The following is a 22,447-nucleotide window of genomic DNA, read 5'->3' as shown; positions in this document are numbered from 1 at the left end:
TGAATTTTTTCTTTTGTAAACAGAAGAATCTCTTCCTCTGCCCTTCCCGTTTAATTAAAATTAGTCCACACTTACTCAAAAAAAATGATAACATTATTAATCCTCCTAGTGGCATTGCTAATATAAGTTAAAAGCACTGATCTCAAAATATAACTGGATAGCGTATGCGAAAAATTTTTTTGAAGCCAGTTTTGGCCTCCCAAGATGGCGGCGGAATTAAGGAATGGTGATATGAAAATTAAGAAACTGATGATAATCAAGTTTTATCTTAAGCTCAAATATTGATAAATATATAATTTTCTAATAAAAATCTAGTTTTTTTGTTTAACATAAGATTTTTTTCATAAAGATAACGGAATATTACTTATTTACATAAATTTCAAATATAAATATTTTTTTATTTAACAAAACATATTCTTACAATAAGTTACTCTATATTAACTTTCTGTTTTTCGTTTTTTACAATAAATATAATAAAACAAAAATTCTCAGTAAAACTAAGTACAAATTTTAATTTTAATTTGCTTAAATTTAGTTTGTTTAATATTTGTTTGCTTGTGCAGAAATCTCAAGTTTCAAATAGTTAGCATTTGTTATATAATTTATGTACCTTTTAGTTCTTAACTACCCAATGCTGTGTGCTAGAAGGTTAATAACACAACAGCATGGTAGGCAGCTGATTTTATTTTTAAGATAAAATGTTTTTTAGGCATTAGTTCATTAGATAAATTATAAATGCTGCATGAACTATTAGCTGAGCGCTGTGATTACACACAACTCAGAGGTTCCTTCTAGAGTTATTATATATACATTTATGTATATGTATATATATATATATATATATATATATATATATATATATATATATCTTATCATAAAAATATTTTTGATTGGTTTTTGAATAGGATAAGTTTTGTTAATTGCTTTCTAAGCTTTTTTCCAGTTATTTTGGCAGTTTGTTTTTTACCCAGGCAGTGGCGTATCTAGGGTAGGGCAGGCAGGGCACGTGCCATGGGCGCCAGACTGAAAGGGGCGCAAAAGAGGCTTGGTTGCGATACAATAAGCAAGAATTATATAAAATAAGTTAAGAAATAATATATCATATAAAATAAAAATATTATATAAAATAAAATTTGTGTCATCATTTGTTAAAAAGTTGTAATTAAGCACTTTATGTGGGGGAAGAAGGGCGCGAGATCGGTGTTTGCCCCAGGCGCTATTTACCCTAGGTACGCCACTGTACCCAGGTGATAAAGATATATTTTTGCATAGTTTTCTGAAATAAGTTTAATCAGTGGAAATAAATGGTTATCAGTTATAGCTGAGTCAAACATATGAGAAGTTTGTTCATTAAATATTTTTGAGTAATCAACTGATTTCAAAACAGCACTAGAAATGGCATTTTGAATTCCTATTTCATTTGGAAGGTTGCCATTTATTGAGGCAAGCAACCTTTGGAAACATCTTTCAGTTTCTTCGCATATGATAGCAAGACTTTTGGTTGGTTCAATTAAACCTCCTCTGTCTTGGAATTTTAAAAAACTGGTTTGTTCGAAATGATAAGAAAGTACTAATGCATTCCAACATTTAATGCAGATGGTTTATTGTAAATTTACATATAAGTTTTCTGATAAGATACATAATGTTGATAATGTTAGATAACATACAAAATATATGTTATCAAAACATTCCCTTAATGATTTGTTTTGAATAACAAGTTAAAAACAATTGACTCAATTATTGAGAGCTGAAATATTGCAAAGAATAATATATAAGTAAAATAACTTATATCAAAAAATAGTATTTTGTACTTAATTTTTTTTATTAAATACTATATCCATTAATTACATGTATGTATTAAATGATCCTAGAAGGAACCCCTGAGTTGTGTGTACTCACAGCACTCAGCTAATAGTTCATGCAGCATGTACATATCTGGTATCTTGCTACAAAAATTGAAAATATAAAATTTGTCAAAATTGTAAGTAGATACCACTGCCGCTTACCATACAGTCGTGTTATCAACCTTCTAGCACACTGCATTGGGTAACTAAGAACTAAAAGGTACATAGATTGTGCATAAATATTATTTAATCGTAAATTACACTTAAAAAGTATATCGAATATTTTGTACCTTAGTATCTAAATAATTACTTTGTCTGATTTTTTCAGAAATCATTTCATTTCTTTAAAGTCATTAAAACTTTATTTCACAGTCTAGAAGATTAAAGAAATATTAAAGAAAATAAATAGTTTTTCTTTCAAAAAACTATTTATTTTCTTTAATATTTCTGTAAAAAGCCTTATAAAATGTACATCGATCACCGCTAAGAGCTCCGATCGCCGCCATCTTGGGAGGCCAATTTTGGCTTCAATTTTTTTTGAAAAAGGCATTTGAATACGCTATCCAGTTATATTTTGAGATCAGTGGTTAAAAGTTAGTGAATTTCTTTCCATTAACAGTCAGCCGTTACGACTACACAGTTAGTCTAAGTTAGTAATGCTAAATTAAAATTATTATTGAAATTGAACTGTTTTATAGTATGGTTATTAGTTTATTAATTTAAGTGTTATAAGTCGGCATTGCTCTATCTTTATAGCATAGGTTGCTAGACAGTGTGAAAAAAGGGTGCGATACGCAAACATCAACTCGAAAAAGAGGTTCCACTGGATGTTTAGCAATGATACGAAAAAAATACGGTCAACTGGTATTACTACAATCTACAGCTAATCTAAGTAACAACAATTTATGATATTTCTGTATTAAAAAATTATACGTGACTAGATCTAGTAACATGAACTGATTGTGATTGCTCAATAATATTTTAATCTAGCAGTACCAGATCTAGTCATGATTAACTTTGTAATACAGAAATAGCTATATGTAAAGATGCGTTTTCAATAATTTTTAATTATGATAATATAAATTATTATGATAATTATCAAAATTATACATTTTTTATTAGGCGTACTTTGTGTAATAATTATATTTTGCTACTTACCTGTTGAGGTTAAAGCTTTTTTGATGGTTTGTACTCTTCTGTTTGTAATGCCAAACAAGGCAATAAAGGCTTTGAAGCAGACTTTCTGTTCTACATAAGTTCCACCTCGCAGGACTCGTACATGATATGAATAGCTAAATTCATGGAACTGGGCTTTCCCTTCACAACGAGTAGGTCTTCTCTTCAACACTTTCTTTGTCGTAATAAGAGAAGATAGAAATGAGTCTTGTTCGTCTTTTGAAGGGTAAGCATTGAATGCTTTAATAAGAGCTGCTCTGCCTTCTAGATTTGTTTTTTCGAAGCACTTCAAAAATGTGCACTGGCAGTTATTGCCTATTGTGTGGCTTGAAATTCGAGCTTTTTTTGCCTTATCTTTTTTAGAACCCAATGATTTTCTTTTCTTCGGCTTGTCCGTCACTTGAGGAAAATCAGATACATCCGCCATTTGAACAGGTTTGTTTATAACTTTCTCGATTCTGATTGGTTTAGCGTTGTCACATGTTTTACAGCGAGCAATGTGATCGTTCTTCCAGTGGACAGATAAACTAGAAAGCTAAATATCTGTGTAATTTGATCGGTTTTCTAGTTATATAGTCAATTATTATATAGTTAAACTGCAGCCGAATATAACAGGGACGAAAACCCAAAAAAAGCAAAAATGCAGTTTGATCGTTTTTCCAGTGTGGTCTTCATTTGTTAACATTAAGTTTTGAAATTCATGTCTAATAAATGAGTCTGATTTAAGGACTGTCAAATTTGGGCTCTTTTTACAACCACATAAATGTGAGAAATAAACATACTTACTTTTTTAAAAGAATAAAGAAGACTAGTCAGATAATTCCATAGAAAAAAGTCCGGAGCTATTAAATCCGATGACCTGGCAAGCCAATTAAAATTAATGATGATGCAGTCAGGAAAAAACTAAATTAGCAATACTGGTCAAGATACAACCTATCAATTATTTCTTAAGCAGTATGGACCGTAGTACCAACCTGTTGAATCCATATATTCTGTAGTAGTACCAACCTAATGAAACCATATGTTCTGCAGTTGTAATGGATTTATTTATTTTGGGCACTGAAAATTGTTTAATCATTTATATACAGCGTGCGCTGTGTTTTCTATTATCTTCAAACAATACAGTCCAACGATGTTTACTCCACCCCATTCAGTGATCTTACGCGGATGTAAAGGTCTTGGGTGAGTTTGCCTTGGATTTTCAATTCCCCAGAGCTTATAATTTTTTTTGTTTACTGTTCCAACTCAAAATGAGATTTGTCTGACATTAATAGTTTTGATTTCAAATCTTCAATTTCACTATGCAGAGTATATTCCGCTTAGGAGTATTATAGACATTTATCATCAGTTCTTTAGTTAGCAATTCTTGAGTAAGCTGTATCTTGTACGGAAGGAAGTGTAAGCTAGACAACAAGATAGGAATTATATTTTTTTAAATGGATGTTGCAGTTTACTAAGAGGTTGCATTAACAAACGAAGCCTTCTTTTCGATTTACTGCACCTACGATTCGGAGAGAACCAAAAGAATATTACACCTGACAACTGCTTTTTCGCTGTTAAACCACTGATAAGAAACAACCTCATCGTGGGGAAAATGAACAATTGAAAATTTAAATCTCTGAAATCCAGCAAGAAAACATGCGCTTAAAAGAAGCTTCTAATTACTTTGGTGTACCAAATGCAAGATTGTCAAGCTAGATAACTGATAAAATGTAATTGCTTTTGCAAATGTTAAATTTGATGGTCGAGCTACCATGTTGGCAGTAGAAGTTAAAGCGGGGCTTTTGGGGATATTTCACTGAAACAGATTTTACATCCTCTGCATTCACTGACGTCAATAATTCTAACAAATTGAATATATATATATATATGAAACTATAGATTAACAAAAAATATCCTCAAATAAGTCAAATGATTTATTTGATGATAATTTAGTCATGATTCTTTTTTATCCACTTTGCCAGTGGTTTTAGTTGAAGCGAAAAACAAGCAAAAAAAAAGATCACAAAGAATACAGATAGTTGATCTTGCAAGCTTACCTAACGAATTGTATTAGAAAGTATCCCGACAAAAAAATCTTTTATCAAATGTTTCAACTTTTCCAATAAGTAAAAACATTAGCCTTAATTGGAAAAAAAGTGTGTCTTAATCCAAATTTATTTCCAATAATAAAGCAATCAATAATGTCAAATCACGGTTAAAAGGATAATAGGGTTGTATATCTTTATTATTCAAAATAACAAAGGCTTTTCGTATGAAAAGAATTACAGTTGAACAGTATTTTTAACATTTCTTGTTGTTTGTAAAAAAAACCTTTGAACAACAGCATTTTATTTTTTGGTTTATAACAACACTAGTAATCAGTTCTGGGACTAGAGATCTTGGCGTTAATGCAAATTTAAAGAAATCTAGAAAATTTTGTCAATAATTTTAAGAAAATCTTTTTTTTTTATCAATTTTGGAAAATGCTCCAAAAATGAAAATTTTACACAAACAGTTTTACCACAGTTTTAAAGCTACGCTTGGGTGCTCTCAAAAGATTTTGAGTATAAAAACTCATTATAACTGTAAACTTTGAGACTGATAAATTAATGCAATAAGATTAAGACAAAGGGCAATTTAAATATGAATATAAGTCAATTGCAATTGTTACGACGCAGCTACACGTTCCTTCTGTCCAAATCAACTATAAGGACGTTAGAAGAATAAACAGTACTTTTTGTAGAAAACTATTCTTAGGTTCTGATTCAAAATCTTATGAAATTCATCGAGAAAACTTGATGGAAAAAACAGATTATGAAGAAAAAGAAGTTCCGAGTAATTTACTTTCCAGTGAAGTGGCCGTCGACCTTCAAAAAAGCGCAGACCCCACCCCAGATGCTAATACTAACAATCCGTTAATCACCTCGGAGGAAGAAAAATCTTTTTTCGAAGAAAAAATTTCAAGTAAAAATGCGGACACTTTTGAACTGGAAAAAAGACTAGAAAAAAATGAATGTGAGAGTGGGTCGTCTGAAGTATATAATAACCCGTTTGCAAATTTTGTTCAAAGCAATATAGCAAAAGCAGACTCTTTAGACACAGCTACAAAGTTGCTAGTAGAAGATTTAGATAAATTTGCGCAGTCGCAAAAAGAAGATTCAGAGCTAGCCACGCAGTTACGTGTAGAAGATAAAAACGAAAACTATCCCAGTGAAGAGGTGCCCGAGAGGGAAAGATTAGAACAAGAAAAACTAAAACGCCAAATATTTATTATTCTAGTATGTGTTAATGCCATAGCTTTCCTAGGATCTTTTTCCTATTGGATGCAAAGTGGAGTTTTACCTTACTTAACGAGAAAGCTTGGTGTCAATCCACAAATGTTTGGTTACATGCAATCTACTTTTGCTTTGTATCAGCTTGTTGGATCTCCAATATTTGGAAGGTTCGGGGATGTTTTTGGTTGCCGTATTTGTTTAGTTACGTCCGAAATTGCTTCGGCATTTGCTTATGGATCACTCGCATTTGCTACAAATATTGGCATTTTGTTTCTTTCTCGTGTGCCAGCAATTTTTATGCATAACCTTCAAGGGTCTTATATGATTATAACGGACTGCACACTTCCAGCTCAGCGAGCCAACTACCTGGGAAAACTAGGCGTATCTCATGGAGTTGGTATGAATATTTAATGAAAGTGTGACCAGAGCATAAATTGATAAACAGTCATTTTTTGTTTGAAAATTGTTATTCGATTCATTTATCATTTAATTTTATTACGTATTTATTTTCTGTTGAACTAGCTTCTTTTTCAAGCAGCCAGTTTAATTTCCCCTGGTTATGTTATTGATGCTTTGAATGTTAAAAAAAAATTTTTTTAATTAGGAATGATTGTTGGTTCATTTGTTGGCGGTTTAATAACGGAAAAATTTGGCGATAGTGCCACAGCCATATTTGCAGCTTGTGGCAATTTACTATGTGCTATTATTGTGTGTGTCTTCATACCTGATGACACAAAAGCAATTCGACGAAAATTAGAAAGTATAACAAGTACACCCCCTGAACAGACTGTGGGAGCATCTCTGGGACTAAAAGAGCTTTTCAATATTTTCAAGATAAAGATAATACGTTATCTGCTTTTTATCAAAATTTTATCTGCGTTTCCTTTTGCGCTTCTATACTCCATGTTTTCAATGGCGATTATGGATTTTTACAAAGAAGGTCCACGTGTCAACGGAATTATTCTCGCATATCTTGGATCGCTCAGCATTTTAATACAAGGTGTATTAATTGGTTTGCTTACGAGTCGGTTTCTAGATCCAACATTAGTTAAACTCGCCGTCTTTCTTAACACCGGTGGATTTTTATTTTTAATTGTTGCTGAAAATGTGTATTTGCTTTGTCTTACGTTGTTGCCAATGGCTATTGGTGGAACAGTTTCACATATCATAATAACAGCTGCGATAACGAAAGCCGTACCTATTGAAGACACTGGATCGGCGTTAGGTCTAACTTTATCATTTCATGCGCTTATTCGCTCTATTGCTCCTACCTTGGGTGGTTTAATATTTACGGTTGCCGGATGGCCTTTCTTTGGAGTTATAGGATACGGAATCCACTTGTTTCTTTCAGTGTTTATTGTACTTTTGGGGAAAGATTCTTTTGAATCTAAATGAAGTATTTTTATTATTTGATGTTGTGAAAGTGGTATTTATTTTGTGGTTATTGAAACTATTGTCAGAATATTTATTTGTTTTATAAAACGTCAGTAAACATCAGCCTTTAAATATATTTAAAGAAACCAATAGAAAACGCTTATACGTTACCAATAACAACCTAATTATGTTAAAGCAGTGTCAAAGAGTTATTCGAATTTGTAGAGAAGTCTAAATTTACTTTAAGCTACTTTTTTAGAACGGACGGAATGCAAGAATATTTTTTAGAACTTATTTTAAAAACTAATAATAAGAAAGGGTAGCTTTTTGTGTTTCACAAAAGTTTGTCAGTTTTAAATGTTTCATTAGTTAATTCACTTTTGGTTTTTTTTACTATTATTTTTGTAATGTATAGATTTTTACTAAAATTATATTGACATTTTCATTATCTAATTCAATATTTATGTACATTTTTTAAAAAAAACCTGTCTGTCTTCAAGCAATTATTTTTCTGCCTCGTAATGTATGCATTTTAAGATTAATGAATCAATGTTTTTCTTTGTATATATGTTTTGTTCTTTCGCTTACAGTCAAGTTCGTTCAGATCTTTAGTAAATTGAGTTTGAAAGAAGTATTTTATTTTAAAACTGTTTATTTGTATGAGCAATGTTAGTTGGAAATACGAGTCACTGAGTAACCCTTGTAAATTTATTTTAGGAAAAAAGTTATTGAAAATAATAATGGAACAACTTTGATCGTTAATAAATTTTTTTTCAAGTTTATTTTTCAAATTAGGAACTTAAATCTAGCAAGTTTGCAAAGAAAAATTTTAAAGAACAATTTCGTCAGTGATTTAGATTCAATTTTGGTTTTAAAAAGACAGCAAGTTAATCCTGTTTAATTTTTCTTGGAAAAATTTAACAACCGTTGAAATTAAAAAAAAAGGTTGAACAAAAATCCCAGCAGATTTTCTAAACGAAAAAAGTTGCAGGATTCGACAGCTTCTTTTAGCTGCGTCCTTAAATTTATGGTATTGAAACGACGTTAATTACAATTAATAATGGAATGTATTTCATTTCTTAAATAATTATTTACAAATGATACTTGTTTTCAAAATGGTAAATATAGAACAATTTACATCATCAAATTTACATAAATAAACAGAAGACCAGTAACCCTTTGATAAACGTAATTGTTAAGTAATCTTTTAGTTTTAAGTGAAATACCTTAACAATTCCTTGTTCACTTTTTTTTTTTAACATTAAAGCATCGTTATTCATGTGGCAGTAATTATTCTGGTTTTGCTTTGTTTTTTTTTCTTTCTATCGAAGCGTTTGAAAAGTATTCATTAATTTCCTTATGTCATAACTTTTTATTTTTATTTAAAGAATTGTACGAAAGCAGGAAAAGAGTTTTGGTTGATATGCAAACAATGGTTGTAAAATGATCCCATTTTATTAAAAAATTCGTTTGCCTGTTTTTAGATATGGAAATAATGAACAAAATGGATTTAACATAAGTGTTCATAAATTATTTGCCAAAAGTAAAGTCAACCCAAAGGTATGTCATCTTTAATAGTGATCAAGTTCTATAGCAATTGTTTTCTTTAGTGATCATCTTCTATGCTTTTTACATTCAACGAACTAACTTCTAATGAAATTTATGCTAAATCTATGATTCAACCAAATTTATGCTAAATCTATGATGCAATGCTCAACGGCAGTTCAACTTTTGCATTAAATAGGGTTTTATTAGTTCCTTTGGGAAAAAACATTAAGCTATTTATTGCTTTCAGCATGCCTTCATTCGTTAAGTTACCGCCAAATCTTTGTGATGAAAGCCACCTGTGTGGAAAAACAGTATATTGGAGAGATTACTGCTCGAAACATAGAAAAACTCAAAGAAAATACAAAGTTCATCCCCCTCTCACAAGAAGCAAAGCATGTTTTTTTTCCATTTATTTGTTGTTGTTTTTTTTTTTGCTTACTTGAATTGAAATTTACTTTATTTTTAAATTAGTTCGTCTCAAAAAAGATGTTTTTTTCACATTTTGTAAAAGTGACATAAAATTTTTTTTTGAGACATTCTTTAATCTGGGGAGAAAAAATTTATTTCGATAAAGAAAGTTTTATTACTTTTAAAGCCAAAAGCATTCTGTTTTTTTTTTGTTTTTTTTTAGAGTTTATCAAAAGATATAACTTATGAAAGTTCCACTAGATGCCAAGAGAACTACGGAAACACTATTGACAAGCTCATCAGGGATATGCAAAATGTAAACCTGCGGAGCAAAACATTTGATGGTAAGTCAGCTTTTAAATTTCAGAATGTTCATTCAGAAAAGTTTAGAGTAATTTTGTAAAGCAGACGACACGAGTTTGACGCCTAAGTGTCAATTTTAATTAGAGACGTTAAGTTGGGAAGTAAAACTTAAATATAATTGGACAATATTAATAATTTATACAATGATTTAGTTAATTTGATTAACTTAAATTAACTTTACCGTTACCAAGAAAGTAACTACAGAGCGAACTTATTCATTACTGGATTGAGGAATTTCATTATGTTCTATGAGTATAAGAACGAAAAAATCAATGACCCAACTTTTAAAAGAAATTTATAGAAAAACTACTAACACCGACAAAAATGTGTTGCATTCTGGGAATTGTTCTAACTTATTTGAAGTTTGTTGAATTCAAATCTGCAGTTAAATTTTTTTTTCTCTTTATTTAAGTATTTTAATTTCTGAAATGTTTTACCATTACTTATTAAAGGGTTTTTTAATGCCATCAAAAAAGCAGATTTGAAAATGTGATGAAATTGAAAAACTAGGTTTTCCATGATTTTTTTTTCTACGACATGTAAAACATCGATTTGGACAGCACTAAGAATATTGTCATTACGCAAAAAAAAGACGTGCATTGACTTCGCTTTGACCAATAAGCACCCTAATTGGAAAGGAAATCTGGAATATTATCAGTCACCAACAGTCTGGTGTCTTGTTTTAAAAAATGGAATTTTTGAAGAACTATGAAGAATTTTTGTTTAAGAGACGAATAATTCTGCTGCTTTCTTGGAAATTCCTACGAAGCAAAAAAATTTTCACTTCCATCTGATGACACTGACAACCTTTACTGAGTTGAAGAATCTTTTGAGTCTTATTTCTTCAGTTTCTGTTTCAAATTTGTTGTATTCATCTTTTGAGGAAGAGAAATCTTTAAAAGTTGAAGAAAGGGATCTCCTCAGAACGTGGAATCCGTGAAATGTCAGAGGAAGTATTGGAAAAGAAAATCTTTTGTCTAAAAAAAAAACTATTATCCTTAAGTAATGGAAAGGAAAATATTAAAGTCAGTTGCGTAGTCATCTGGCTCTCGCAAAACCATGTCGGCCGCAATAGGTAGACATTTTTTTTTGTCCTTTTACAAATACCCTTTTTGACAGTTATGGCAAACATTATATAGCCTACTCTTTTTCTTAATGAGTAAACTAAGCATCAACATTGGAACCAAACACAAGATTTCAAAAAACTTTGAAAATTTTTTTCTTGCATCTACGGAGATGTGTAGCAGCCACAGAAAGTTTAAAAAAAAAGAGATTGTCAATACTTTTTCTTCTTCTTTTTTTCATTTTTTTTTTTTTTTTTTTTTTCGCCTAACAAAAAATATACACAGCAATATATACAACCAGTATTGTTAAAAAACTGATTGCTTTATTACTTTTTCTATTAATTCAGCTTTATCAAGTGCATTTATATAAAAAGCGTATAGGAAAATGTTGTGTTTCCCAGAGAACTATTTCTATTGTTATTGTGCTTAGTTGTTTTAACAAACTTTAGCCTAATACAGCTTTTTCTGATTGATTAATTGCAATTTAACAAAGAAGTAGCTTGCAGGTAAACAAAAATCATAAATAGTTGCTAAAGTCACCCCAGTTAACGGTAACATTAGAAAACGTGACGACCAGAGATTAAGCGTGTAAGAAGTGAATGATTTGGATTATGTAAAGCTTTTGCCATGGCAGCGCAGTATTGTCATTAACTAGAGAGTTTTGCATGAATCTGTCTTAAAATTCGTAAAGATGTTTTTTTTACATCAAATATTTGTGAAAACATTTTAATTTAGTGTAAATATTCAAAACTAATATTTTTGATTTTTAGAAAGTAATTTTCAAGACGCTGGGAAAAAGGTAGGTGCATCTTTCGAAACTGTTTTTACAAACAAAGTTCATAATGAACATCATTATAAACACTTTTTTACAATCCAAATTTTCTTGAATTCAATATTTTTAATTCACCATAAGATGATTTGTAGATAATAGCTTTAAAAACATTTTAATCTCCGGAAATCAGGGTTTCAAATTTAATAACTCCGTATTAAAGAGGACAGATAAAAACTGAAATGCACTAAATTATGATAATGAATTATATTATTTAGGTTATTTGTGATAATAAACTATATTATTTAGGTTATTGTAGAAGATAACAGCAAACTCCCAAATGTAAAGAAATGCAATAAAAATGATTCAATGAGATGTGGTGATTAGCCTAATTGTTATACTGTATTCAATAATTTTATATTTGTGCTTGTAATAATTATAAGTTTGTGTTCTACCCTTATGTTAATAAATGAAATAAGAAAATTTTGATAACAAAAATTTAATAGTAAGATAATAAAATAAAATCTAAATTCAAATAAATTTAAATAAAATATAATAATAAAAATATAACTAAAAACAATGCAGAAGTACTTTGTTAATTTAAATAGATTTTAACTATTTCAGTTCTTTTTTTTTTTTAAATGATAAATGAAGTTGTTACACAAACCACTTTCCAGAATAAGATATATAATATCAACCGTTTTCTACAGTTCTCTTTTTTCTACAGTTCTCTACAGTTCTTCTCTTCTCTACAGATTGTAGAGCAGTTCTCTACAATCAAAAAAATTCACTAAAACATTTCTTTTCTATCAGAAAAAAAAAATCTACATAAGTTTATACAACCAGTTGAATCTACAGCAAATGAAAACAAAATAAGTCCACCTAAAACTGTACGTATAAAGACTCCACCGAAGCCAGTTGACTCTCTGCTACCTAAGAGGATGCATTTGGAATCACCAAAGCCATACTTTCAAAACCATCAGGAAGAAGACTTTTCGATAGGAACCGAACCGAGAGTTGCCACCAGTGAACAAATATCTGAATTTTCACTGGTAAGTTTTTGCGTATGTACGAATTATACTACTAAAATAGTTAAAAATATGTTGTATTAATAGCTTAATTTCCTTTTTATTTCGAACAAACAAACCAAGTTTAATTAAATATTACTTAACCTTTTGGATGAACAATTCAAATTATCTCGGTACAGGTTCCTATTCAAAAACGAGATGGGAACGAATCTTCTTTGCTTGCATACCATAAAAGAAGCAGAACGTACCCATCGTACCAACATACCTGCATTAACTGTAAAGCGTGCAAAAACAAAGGAAGCGATTCGAGTCCAGATGATCCGCTGCCGTAAGTCACTTAAATACAATTTTTAAAGGAAATGACGCAAAAATTTTTCTGAACCTTTTTTGCTATCTTTTATTCTTTTATAGTGAAAATAAATAGTTGTGTGTATATATATATATATATATATATATATATATATATATATATATATATATATATATATATATATATATATATATATATATATATATATATATGTTTCTATATATATTGTATGTATGTATGTATGTATGTATGTATGTATGTATGTATGTATGTATGTATGTATGTATGTATGTATGTATGTATGTATGTATGTATGTATGTATGTATGTATGTATGTATGTATGTATGTATGTATGTATGTATGTATGTATGTATGTATGTATGTATGTATGTATGTATGTATGTATAAATATATAGCTAACGATAAGTATAGTTAACTATATAGATAGTTCCAATTTTTGTTTTTTATTATTCATATCGAAATATTTACTTAGACTTGATATGAACTCAAAGCAAAAGTTTGAAATGCAAATTAACGAGCCAACCGAAGACTACGTCAATAACAGCACTTATTTCCATGACGCTAGGCGTAAAGCGCGACACTACTTCATTATACACCCAGATTTTGTCTCAGAGAATAATAAAGCGACACAAAGAAGGCAACTTGACGAAAAACACTTTGGTCAAAGTGTGCTTGGGAGCCATTATTAGTATAGAACTGGATCGTTGGTCGCTAATTAAGACATCGTGCTATCAGTAAGTGTTACTCAGAAAAAGTGAAGCTATTGTTAACTTTTTTGTCTTTTCGTTCAACTTGGTGAATGTTCTAAATAAAGGTTATAAAATACCTCTTATTGAGGGGATATTGTATATTATATTTGGTTAAAATTCAAACTATTGATTGAAATTTCTACTTAACGATCCCAAAGGAAACAGTTCTAACAGCGGTTCACTGTATAATAAAGTTTCGTTTAGTTATGAAAGAAAAAAGAATAAAGAAAAAAGAATACAACAAAGCTCTGTTAAGAAATAAAACAAGACGCATTTGATGTTTCAACAAAGCAAACGAAAAAAATCAACAGTGTTGATAATCAAACTCAATGATGATGATGAACTCACTGCATTTTAGTCAATAATAAAACTTCTAGCCGATAATATTATTTTGTAACAAAAACAAAAATGAGGCAGAAAATAAATATAGAGATTTCAAAAACATTATTAAGTAGCCTACGACAGAAAATTCTTTAGAAAGCCTATAAAATTTTTCAATAGAGTTATGGGATTCTTTAGGAGCCAAGTAAAACTCTTTAAGATTCATAGAGAATTCTGAAACACTTTTGAAACGTGATGGAACTTTTTATGCTTGCAATATATTAATGAGTAAATAAAAAAATCGCACATTTTATACTTCCTATGAAAATTGGGTTAAATTGTTATACTAAATTTCATAACTTTTATATTTTATTTCTACCTTATAGAAGATGAAAATTGTCAGCTCGTTTAATTTCGAAGTTTTGAATGAAAAGTTATTCAATGAAGATGATTTTTATATAAATATATGATTGAGTTGTATGAGCGTAAACTAAAGTGAAATTTATTAAGGAACGGTGCATGATGTTTGCAGATGGTCGTGAAAGCTATTTGCAGGCCGAAAAAAAGAATTTATATCATTTTTTTGGAAATTTAAAGCAAGAAGAACTTAAGTTGTACTTATCACCAAAAAAAAAAGTATTTTATTTCCTTCAAATTTTTTTTAAAAAAGAATAACTAATAGTAAGATAAAACTAAAAAAATTTCTTTTTTTTAAAAAAACTTCTCTTTCATTAACAAAATCTAATTTTAGACTTTCTTGCAAACACATTTTCCCCTTGATGTAACTTTTTGAAAGTCAAAAGATACTTTTCTGTTCATTTTTAAATATTTTCAATTTAAATAAAAAAATTTTGCCTTTACTGTGAAAAATTACCAGAAAAAATTTTCCAAATTGCTATGAATTTACATTTTGAGAAAATAAAATTTTTTTTTTTAATTCTTATTAGTTTTTGTCAAATAAAGTTAGATAATTTGTTATCAGACTGTAAGTTTTTCTCATTTACAATTAATTAACTCAAGTGTCAGAAAAATTAAAGTTGACAGATAGAATGAAAGAAAAATGTCTTAGATGAGACAAACAAGTTCCATCTCTGCAACTAGTGAGTAATGAGTGACAATGAAGACAAGAGAAATGGTAATGAAAATATGCTTCTGATAAGAGTTTTTTTAATGGAAGATTTATTTTAGCGTATGAAATACTATGAAAAATACACAATCCTCAATTTACGAAAAGAATTTTTTTTAAAAATTAAATGAAACATCAGAAAAACCATACACAGTACAAAACTAATAATTCTTGGTTTGTTATAAGTAGCCATGAATTGGGCGCCTTAGGATTATGGAAGTAAATAGGAACATTGATTATACAAATAAATTCTAGAAACACTATAACTACATCATTTAGATGATTGATTTTTAAATACTGAATCGAAAATGTTCAAGCAAGATAGAGGTCCGTGAATAAAAAAAGGTCCATAAAAAAAAGGTCCATAAAAAACTTTTTTTATCACTAACGCACACGTTTAAGAAGAACACTAGTATTCTTATTTAATAGATGTATACAAAAGGCACAATTTATTTAATAATATTTGAGTAAGACAATATTTTGATCGAGGACTGTAGATTTTAAAATCTTCGATCTTGAAGTATAAGTTCATTTCTTTTATTCAAAAGGCCACTTGAAAACTTAAACTAAACTTATAACATTTCATTTTTCTAACGAGTTTTCATGCGAAATTTAGCAAATTACCGGTAATTACAATTAACAAAGCACTCCACAGAGATTACACTCTACAGAGTTTATGCGAAAAGACTAACAAATATATTCAATTACTCTTTCAGCAAGAATTAAGACATTTTATACATATAAATAAAATTTATATTACAAATTCGCATATAAAGGTAGATATACTTTTCGCAGCCTGTTGCACTACGATCTTATATTAAGACTAGTTTATCTAAAGTGGCTTCTTCAAGAGATTTCGTCCAAAACAACTTAAAAAAGAATAACCTATGAAACCAATATTTGATTCGTTATCAATCGTAGAACTAACGAGTTTTCAAAAGGCAAAACGCAATCAGGCATTCGGTAGCTATATTATACATTTTTCAGTTGTGCGATGCTACTTAGTATCGGTTGCAGAGCTACCAGACATTGTTGATGCCAAACTATCAACTGACTATATTGTGCCATATCAAACAAATTTATTCGGTAGCTGTATTGTACAACACTTTAAGCCGTGAGACGCTACTGGCAAACTGGCCACCTGCGTCCACGTATCTGTTACTGTGTCGTAACATTCAGTTTGTAAAGTACAGACAGCGTTTCTGTCGCAACCACCTACCACATAGATTTTATCTGAATTTACAGCTACTCCAGCATCCCAGCGAGCAGTTGAAGCAGAAGAAATAAATGACCATTCATCAATTTCGGGTTGATAGACCTCTGCTGAACTAAGGTGATTTTTACCATCCCAACCACCTTCATAAAATAAAATAAAATAATAGAATATATATATATATATATATATATATATATATATATATATATATATATATATATATATATATATATATATATATATATATATATATATATATACACACACACACACACATACATGTATGTATGTATGTATGTATGTATGTATGTATGTATGTATGTATGCATGCATGCATGCATGCATGCATGCATGCATGCATGTATGTATGTATGCATGCATGCATGCATGCATGCATGTATGTTTGTATGTATGTATGTATGTATGTATGTATGTATGTATGTATGTATGTATGTATGTATGTATGTATGTATGTATGTATGTATGTATGTATGTATGTATGTATGTATGTATGTATGTATGTATGTATGTATGTATGTATGTATGTATGTATGTATGTATGTATGTATGTATGTATGTATGTATGTATGTATGTATGTATGTATGTATGTATGTATGTATGCATGTATACACACAAAATTTATATGTCATTGTGGTTTTAAAGTGAAAATTAAGTTATTTGTGTCATGAATAGCTCAATCTAAACATGCTTAATTCCGTCTTTTGAAACATCTTGTTACATATTTAACTTTGTGCTCTTTAATCAATAAAAAGATTATAAAGCAAAAACTACAATGTGACTTACCTATAACATATATTTTTCCATTTACAGCTGCACAACAAGCACTTGCTCTACTACAGCTCATTGGTGCAATCTCAGACCAAGTGTTCGTATGAGGATCATATTTTTCACCACAATTTAAAGCCATACCTAGAACATTATTGTTATATATATATATATATATATATATATATATATATATATATATATATATATATATATATATATATATATATATATATATATATATAAAATACACACACTTTATATTACAGAGTCTACATTCAAATTAAATCAAAATAGTTACTATGAAAGTTTTTACTTTTTTTATTCTGTATTTCCTTATTATAAAATAAAAAGGTCATACAGAAAAACATTACCCACGTAGCTGACTCCTCCAATCACATAGAGATATTTATGAGCAACAACACCTGGACTACTACGAGAAGCTGACATTCCAGGAACTGAAGACCAAGTATTTGTTGCAGGATTATAACGCTCTACACTATTCAGCCGCATATTGTTCTCATCACATCCACCCACAGCATAGAGAAATCCTAAATAATGTATTGATGGTCTAATAAAATACTGTTTAATGAATTGTTCTAGTAAAATATATTGTCAATACATCGCATTAAAATTTTAAATGGAATTTTTCAAACAGCATATTACCAATTTACAGTTAACATACAAATGATTCTTGATAGAAAACACAACATACCTTCCAATGCAACAACATTAAGTAGACTCCTTCTAGTAAGCATGGATGCAACTACACTCCAGTTATTTGTCTTTGGATCATAGCGCTCAACATTATTCAAAGAACTTTGAGCAGCGCCTAAAAGAATTTTAAAACATTTAATGGAAATATGAAAATACAAATAAAAACATATAAAGTAATACAACTATTGAAAGAAAAGAATAAAAATATGTTTAAAAAAAATGTATCGATAAAAATCTTTTTCAAAATGAATTAAAATATAAAAATTGAACGTACATTTAATTGAAAGAAGAAATTATTTAAATATTAAACTGAATTACAAAAAAATTAAAATTGGAAAACATAAAATGAAAATGAATTAATGGAAAACATGTAAAAGTTATAAACACGTGAAACTTTTATATAAATTAAACAAAAATTGCTTTTTTCATTTGATTAACAACTCAATACTTATCAGTGTAAATGAAAATTGAACGTGAAATTGTGAAAATATGAAACTGTACTTATTTGTTTGTTTTTTTTTTCTATATAGAGTAGATTTCTGGAATTTTAGAAGTTTAAAAATATATTTTAAAAATATTTCTTATAATAATAATTTTTAAATTTTTGTTTACAATAATCAAAAAAATAGTAAAAAAAAACAAACAAACAAATTAAATTTTTTTCTTTGATTTGTTGATAACAAGTATTGCATCTTCAACATACTTATAAAATATAATATTATAAGTATATTATAAATATAATATTATAATATTCTATTTAAGAAGTTTTTAAAATTAAACATTTGATAAACTAAACATAAAATAAACTTAGATATCAAATTTAAAAAAAAAAGGCTAAATGAATGAAACCTTCTCTATATTGACCACCAACTGCATATACAAATTCTCCTGTAACTGCAAGACCATGCCGACAACGTGGTGTTTGCATCTTTGCTAAAACAAACCACTGGTTTGCACATAGCAGATAACAAGATGTTGAGGCAACTACAGATGTATCTGAAAATAAACAAAAAATCAACAAGTAAAATGAAAAAACGGTTTTGCTTGAAAATGCAACAAAAGTGTTCCTGGATAGAGCGATAACAATCAACAGGATATTTGACCTATATTTAGTGGTAAGAGCAATATTTTAGTAAACAAAATGTATATATACATTTTTTTCTTTGAAGGGAATGAAATTTATGGATAGGCAAGAACATTCAACCCTTTTATTAGCAAGAGGAGCATCCTTGAGATCCTTCTATTCAAAGGGTATTTTGGTAATGCAATGAGAGAGGATGACTTGTTAAAGAAAGGTCACCTAAAAAGGCTAAACAGACAATGTACTGTGAAATACAATATTTTTACAATATGATGTATATTTGATATTTGGAAAACATCATTGAGTTGTTTTTGTTTCCCACTGAATTGTTGGTTTGTCACTTCTTGACATAATAAGCTTGAAAAAAAAGAAAGAAAACCCATAAGAAAATTATTTATAATTAAGTGTTAAAACAATATCCATTTATAAAAATATACAAAATGCATAAGATATTTGAGGGTGTTTCTCTTTTATTGCTAAACTTTTACCAACTTTATCTTTTTTTCAAAAAATAATATTGGAAGACTTTTAGCTCACTCAAGAAACAGAGAGGTAAGCTGTTATTGTGGCTATAAAGGCTGAGATTGCCATATTATAGATATCACAACTTTTAAAGTAGTGATTTTTTTTGCCCACAAATTTTGTAAAGAGTTAGAAACTAAATATTGGAATGTATTACAGTATTAAAGCGCAATATGTATTCTGATTTTTTTAATATCATCATAACAACTGATTTTATCTAGCAAATTAGTACACCATTGATGATTGTCCCAAGATCAATGTGTCAAAAGGAATGTTGCCCATGAACACATCAAAGTCTAGTTGAATAAGGAAAAGTGAATGTATGTCAGAAAAACAAATCACATAATCATATCTAAAACTCCCCATTTTCAATTCTACTTAATACTATGGTGGAGTTTCTTCAGTTTTCAATATTAAAGCCAGTTTTATTATAAAATTTTAAAAAACATAAATCTGTTCAACATCTTAAACACCTTAAACCTACCAAATACTACTAGTGCTGATTTTTTTAATTCTCTTCTTTAAAAAATCTTATTATGTTTTTAATGAAAATTCTTCTACATAAAAAATATCTAGAGTTCAGGTAATTAAAGCAAAGTCTTGGAAGATTAGCAACTTTAAATAGGAAGAAAAAAAAATTTATTAGTTACTATAGGACCATAAATAATATCCTCTATATGGTAAAATAACAAAAAAGATTTGGGAGATAATTATATTATATACATTTATATTTACAAATAAATAATATTGGGTGATATTACAATTTCCAAATAATTAAAAATAACAAACACTACACTTTAATAAAAGTGTAGATTAAATTAAAAGGTAGATACGACAATTCCTAACTTAAAAAAATGTCATCAACAACTTTTATCAGATACATATATAAATATTTTTTTTTCTTTATGTAGAGATTTTTATGAGCTAAAACATGATTTCTACTAAAACTTTGATAAATAAAGCTGAACAACATAAATTACATTAGAGACTTTATACCTACAGCAAAATTTCTATGTTAACATTTTTAAAATTTCTGTTAACATTTTTCAAAAAGTTTTACAAAAAATATGAACAAATTTGCATTTATAAAAAAAATGAGCTTATTAAAATCGACTGCTAAATTGATGAAAGATGCTATAAAAATGCCCTACTTTCAGGTTGGACTTGTTAGATTTCACTTCAACCATTTGCATTTTTAAAAAATCTACTAGCAATTTTCATTAATTTCGAACCTGGCCTAAATATCAAAAATATAATAGCAGTCTTTTAATTATCATTATAAGGGAAAGACTTACACGGACCTTGGATGCCTCCAACAGCTATTATGCCATTTACAATACCCATTGAGGTGCGAGGAGTTGTTCGCTTACTTTTTAACTGCCAACGCCTATCAGGAAGCATATGGTAGTTTTTTGCTTCAAGAAGTAGAGAAACACACTCAGGGGTTTGACAGACTAAGTCTTCTGACTCCACATGATCCATTAAATAATATGGTGAAATAAGTGGGAAACGGACATGTGTAACTAAATCTTTAAAGTATTTTCTTCTATTAATAATGTCAAATTTAACCCAACTCATAATTGCTTCAAACACCTGCTCTTCATGTTCTACTTTTGTGTCATCACTTGAAACAATTTCAATAAGTCTATCTACTTCAAGGTGAAGAAACTCATCTGAAGTTGCAATTGTAATGAAATTATCATGAACATAGTGGGTAGCTGTATTTTTTAATGCTTCACAATCAAACTTTTCAGCTGTTGATTCTATTACTAAACAGTTAGCAGGACTTAATATTTTTTCTAAAAAGCTTGTACATCGGTTTTTAAGGGAAGTGAGTAAAAGAAAATTGGCTGCAGACAAAACTTGATTTATGTTTTCTCTAGTCAAACTAATATGACCAGTATAAATATAGTCTAGAAGACTCTCCATGTGCTCAGCACCAATCTCAGTAAGAACAATAGGTTTTGTATTTTCAGAATTGTTTTTATTTAAATCACTAGAGAAAATGGCTTTAAAGTAAGGTGATGCAGCAGCAAGTAAAGGTTTATGGCCAAGAAATATAGTTCCATCCACACATAATGTGACATCACATAAAATATGAGCCTTACGAAAATCATCCATTATTTTCATCATATCACTGCAATAAGTTAAACTCTCTGAATTTAAATGTGAAACATCTGATGGTGTACGACTCTTTGGTGAATCCTCTTCTTCAATTTTCACGATAGAAGTATCAGAAACTGGAGGACTTATTTTTTCAGATGATATAATTTGTTTAATTGGAATTGATGAAGGACGCCGCGGAGATAAAGATGAACTGTTAGATGATGAGCAGGAGCGAGATCTTTTTAGATCAGGTGTTAGAAATAATGGAGGTTGAGCAATTGATTGAAAAGCTCTTTTCCGCTCCTCCATAGATGATTATTTTTTTTAAAAAGCTGAAAAAGAGCACATATAAATATATATTATTGACAAAAAGTTTTTAGTTTGAAGCAAAATAAGTATAATTTTATATCAAGAAAATCTAATCATTGTATATCAAGAAAATGCTGATTTTTTTATGTAATTTGCTAAAATTATCATTAAACATTACAGACATATATATAAATACTTAGGTAATTAAATAATATATATAAACAAATACACAAATATAAAAGAAAATCAAAATCACATTTGACTTCTTTTAGTTATCACTGATATAATCTTATACCTTGTTATTTAATCTATTGTTAGTTCCATATAAGACTTTATCTACTTGTTTTGTG

The 22,447-nt window shown here is 29.0% G+C and overlaps 3 protein-coding genes across 4 annotated transcripts; 2 read left to right on the top strand and 1 right to left on the bottom strand.

Moving 5' to 3' along the window:
- Positions 1 to 5,616: 5,616 nt before the first annotated feature.
- On the top strand, positions 5,617 to 8,406 carry LOC145194634 (solute carrier family 22 member 18-like). The gene is made up of 2 exons (XM_080072306.2): positions 5,617 to 6,674; positions 6,882 to 8,406. Exons 1-2 carry the CDS (start codon positions 5,801 to 5,803, stop codon positions 7,670 to 7,672), a joined length of 1,665 nt encoding a protein of 554 aa, XP_079928432.2. The 5' UTR covers positions 5,617 to 5,800; the 3' UTR covers positions 7,673 to 8,406.
- A 362-nt stretch (positions 8,407 to 8,768) lies between these two features.
- On the top strand, positions 8,769 to 14,354 carry LOC145194641 (uncharacterized). The gene is made up of 8 exons (XM_090070586.1): positions 8,769 to 9,211; positions 9,447 to 9,591; positions 9,831 to 9,951; positions 11,805 to 11,833; positions 12,113 to 12,182; positions 12,617 to 12,855; positions 13,011 to 13,159; positions 13,636 to 14,354. Exons 2-8 carry the CDS (start codon positions 9,448 to 9,450, stop codon positions 13,850 to 13,852), a joined length of 969 nt encoding a protein of 322 aa, XP_089926712.1. The 5' UTR covers positions 8,769 to 9,211; position 9,447; the 3' UTR covers positions 13,853 to 14,354.
- A 1,700-nt stretch (positions 14,355 to 16,054) lies between these two features.
- LOC145194911 (kelch-like protein 28) lies at positions 16,055 to 22,148 on the bottom strand. Of its 2 annotated transcripts, none has more exons than XM_080072639.2 (6): positions 20,984 to 22,148; positions 18,929 to 19,075; positions 18,078 to 18,194; positions 17,737 to 17,913; positions 17,381 to 17,506; positions 16,055 to 16,715 (listed from the first exon to the last, which is right to left on the bottom strand). In XM_080072639.2, exons 1-6 carry the CDS (start codon positions 22,095 to 22,097, stop codon positions 16,429 to 16,431), a joined length of 1,968 nt encoding a protein of 655 aa, XP_079928765.2. In that variant the 5' UTR covers positions 22,098 to 22,148; the 3' UTR covers positions 16,055 to 16,428. The 2 variants fall into 2 exon arrangements, with proteins under 2 accessions (XP_079928765.2, XP_079928764.2); XM_080072638.2 differs by having other exon boundaries at positions 20,978 to 22,147.
- Positions 22,149 to 22,447: the final 299 nt, after the last annotated feature.

Source organism: Hydra viridissima, unplaced genomic scaffold (assembly GCF_058129835.1).
Source record: "Hydra viridissima isolate aposymbiotic clone 2 unplaced genomic scaffold, HvirCarnegie_v1 scaffold_13, whole genome shotgun sequence".
NCBI classification, from domain to species: Eukaryota; Metazoa; Cnidaria; class Hydrozoa; order Anthoathecata; family Hydridae; genus Hydra; species Hydra viridissima.
Note: the sequence above shows the minus strand (reverse complement) of the source record. Positions and strands in the feature narration are given on the sequence as shown.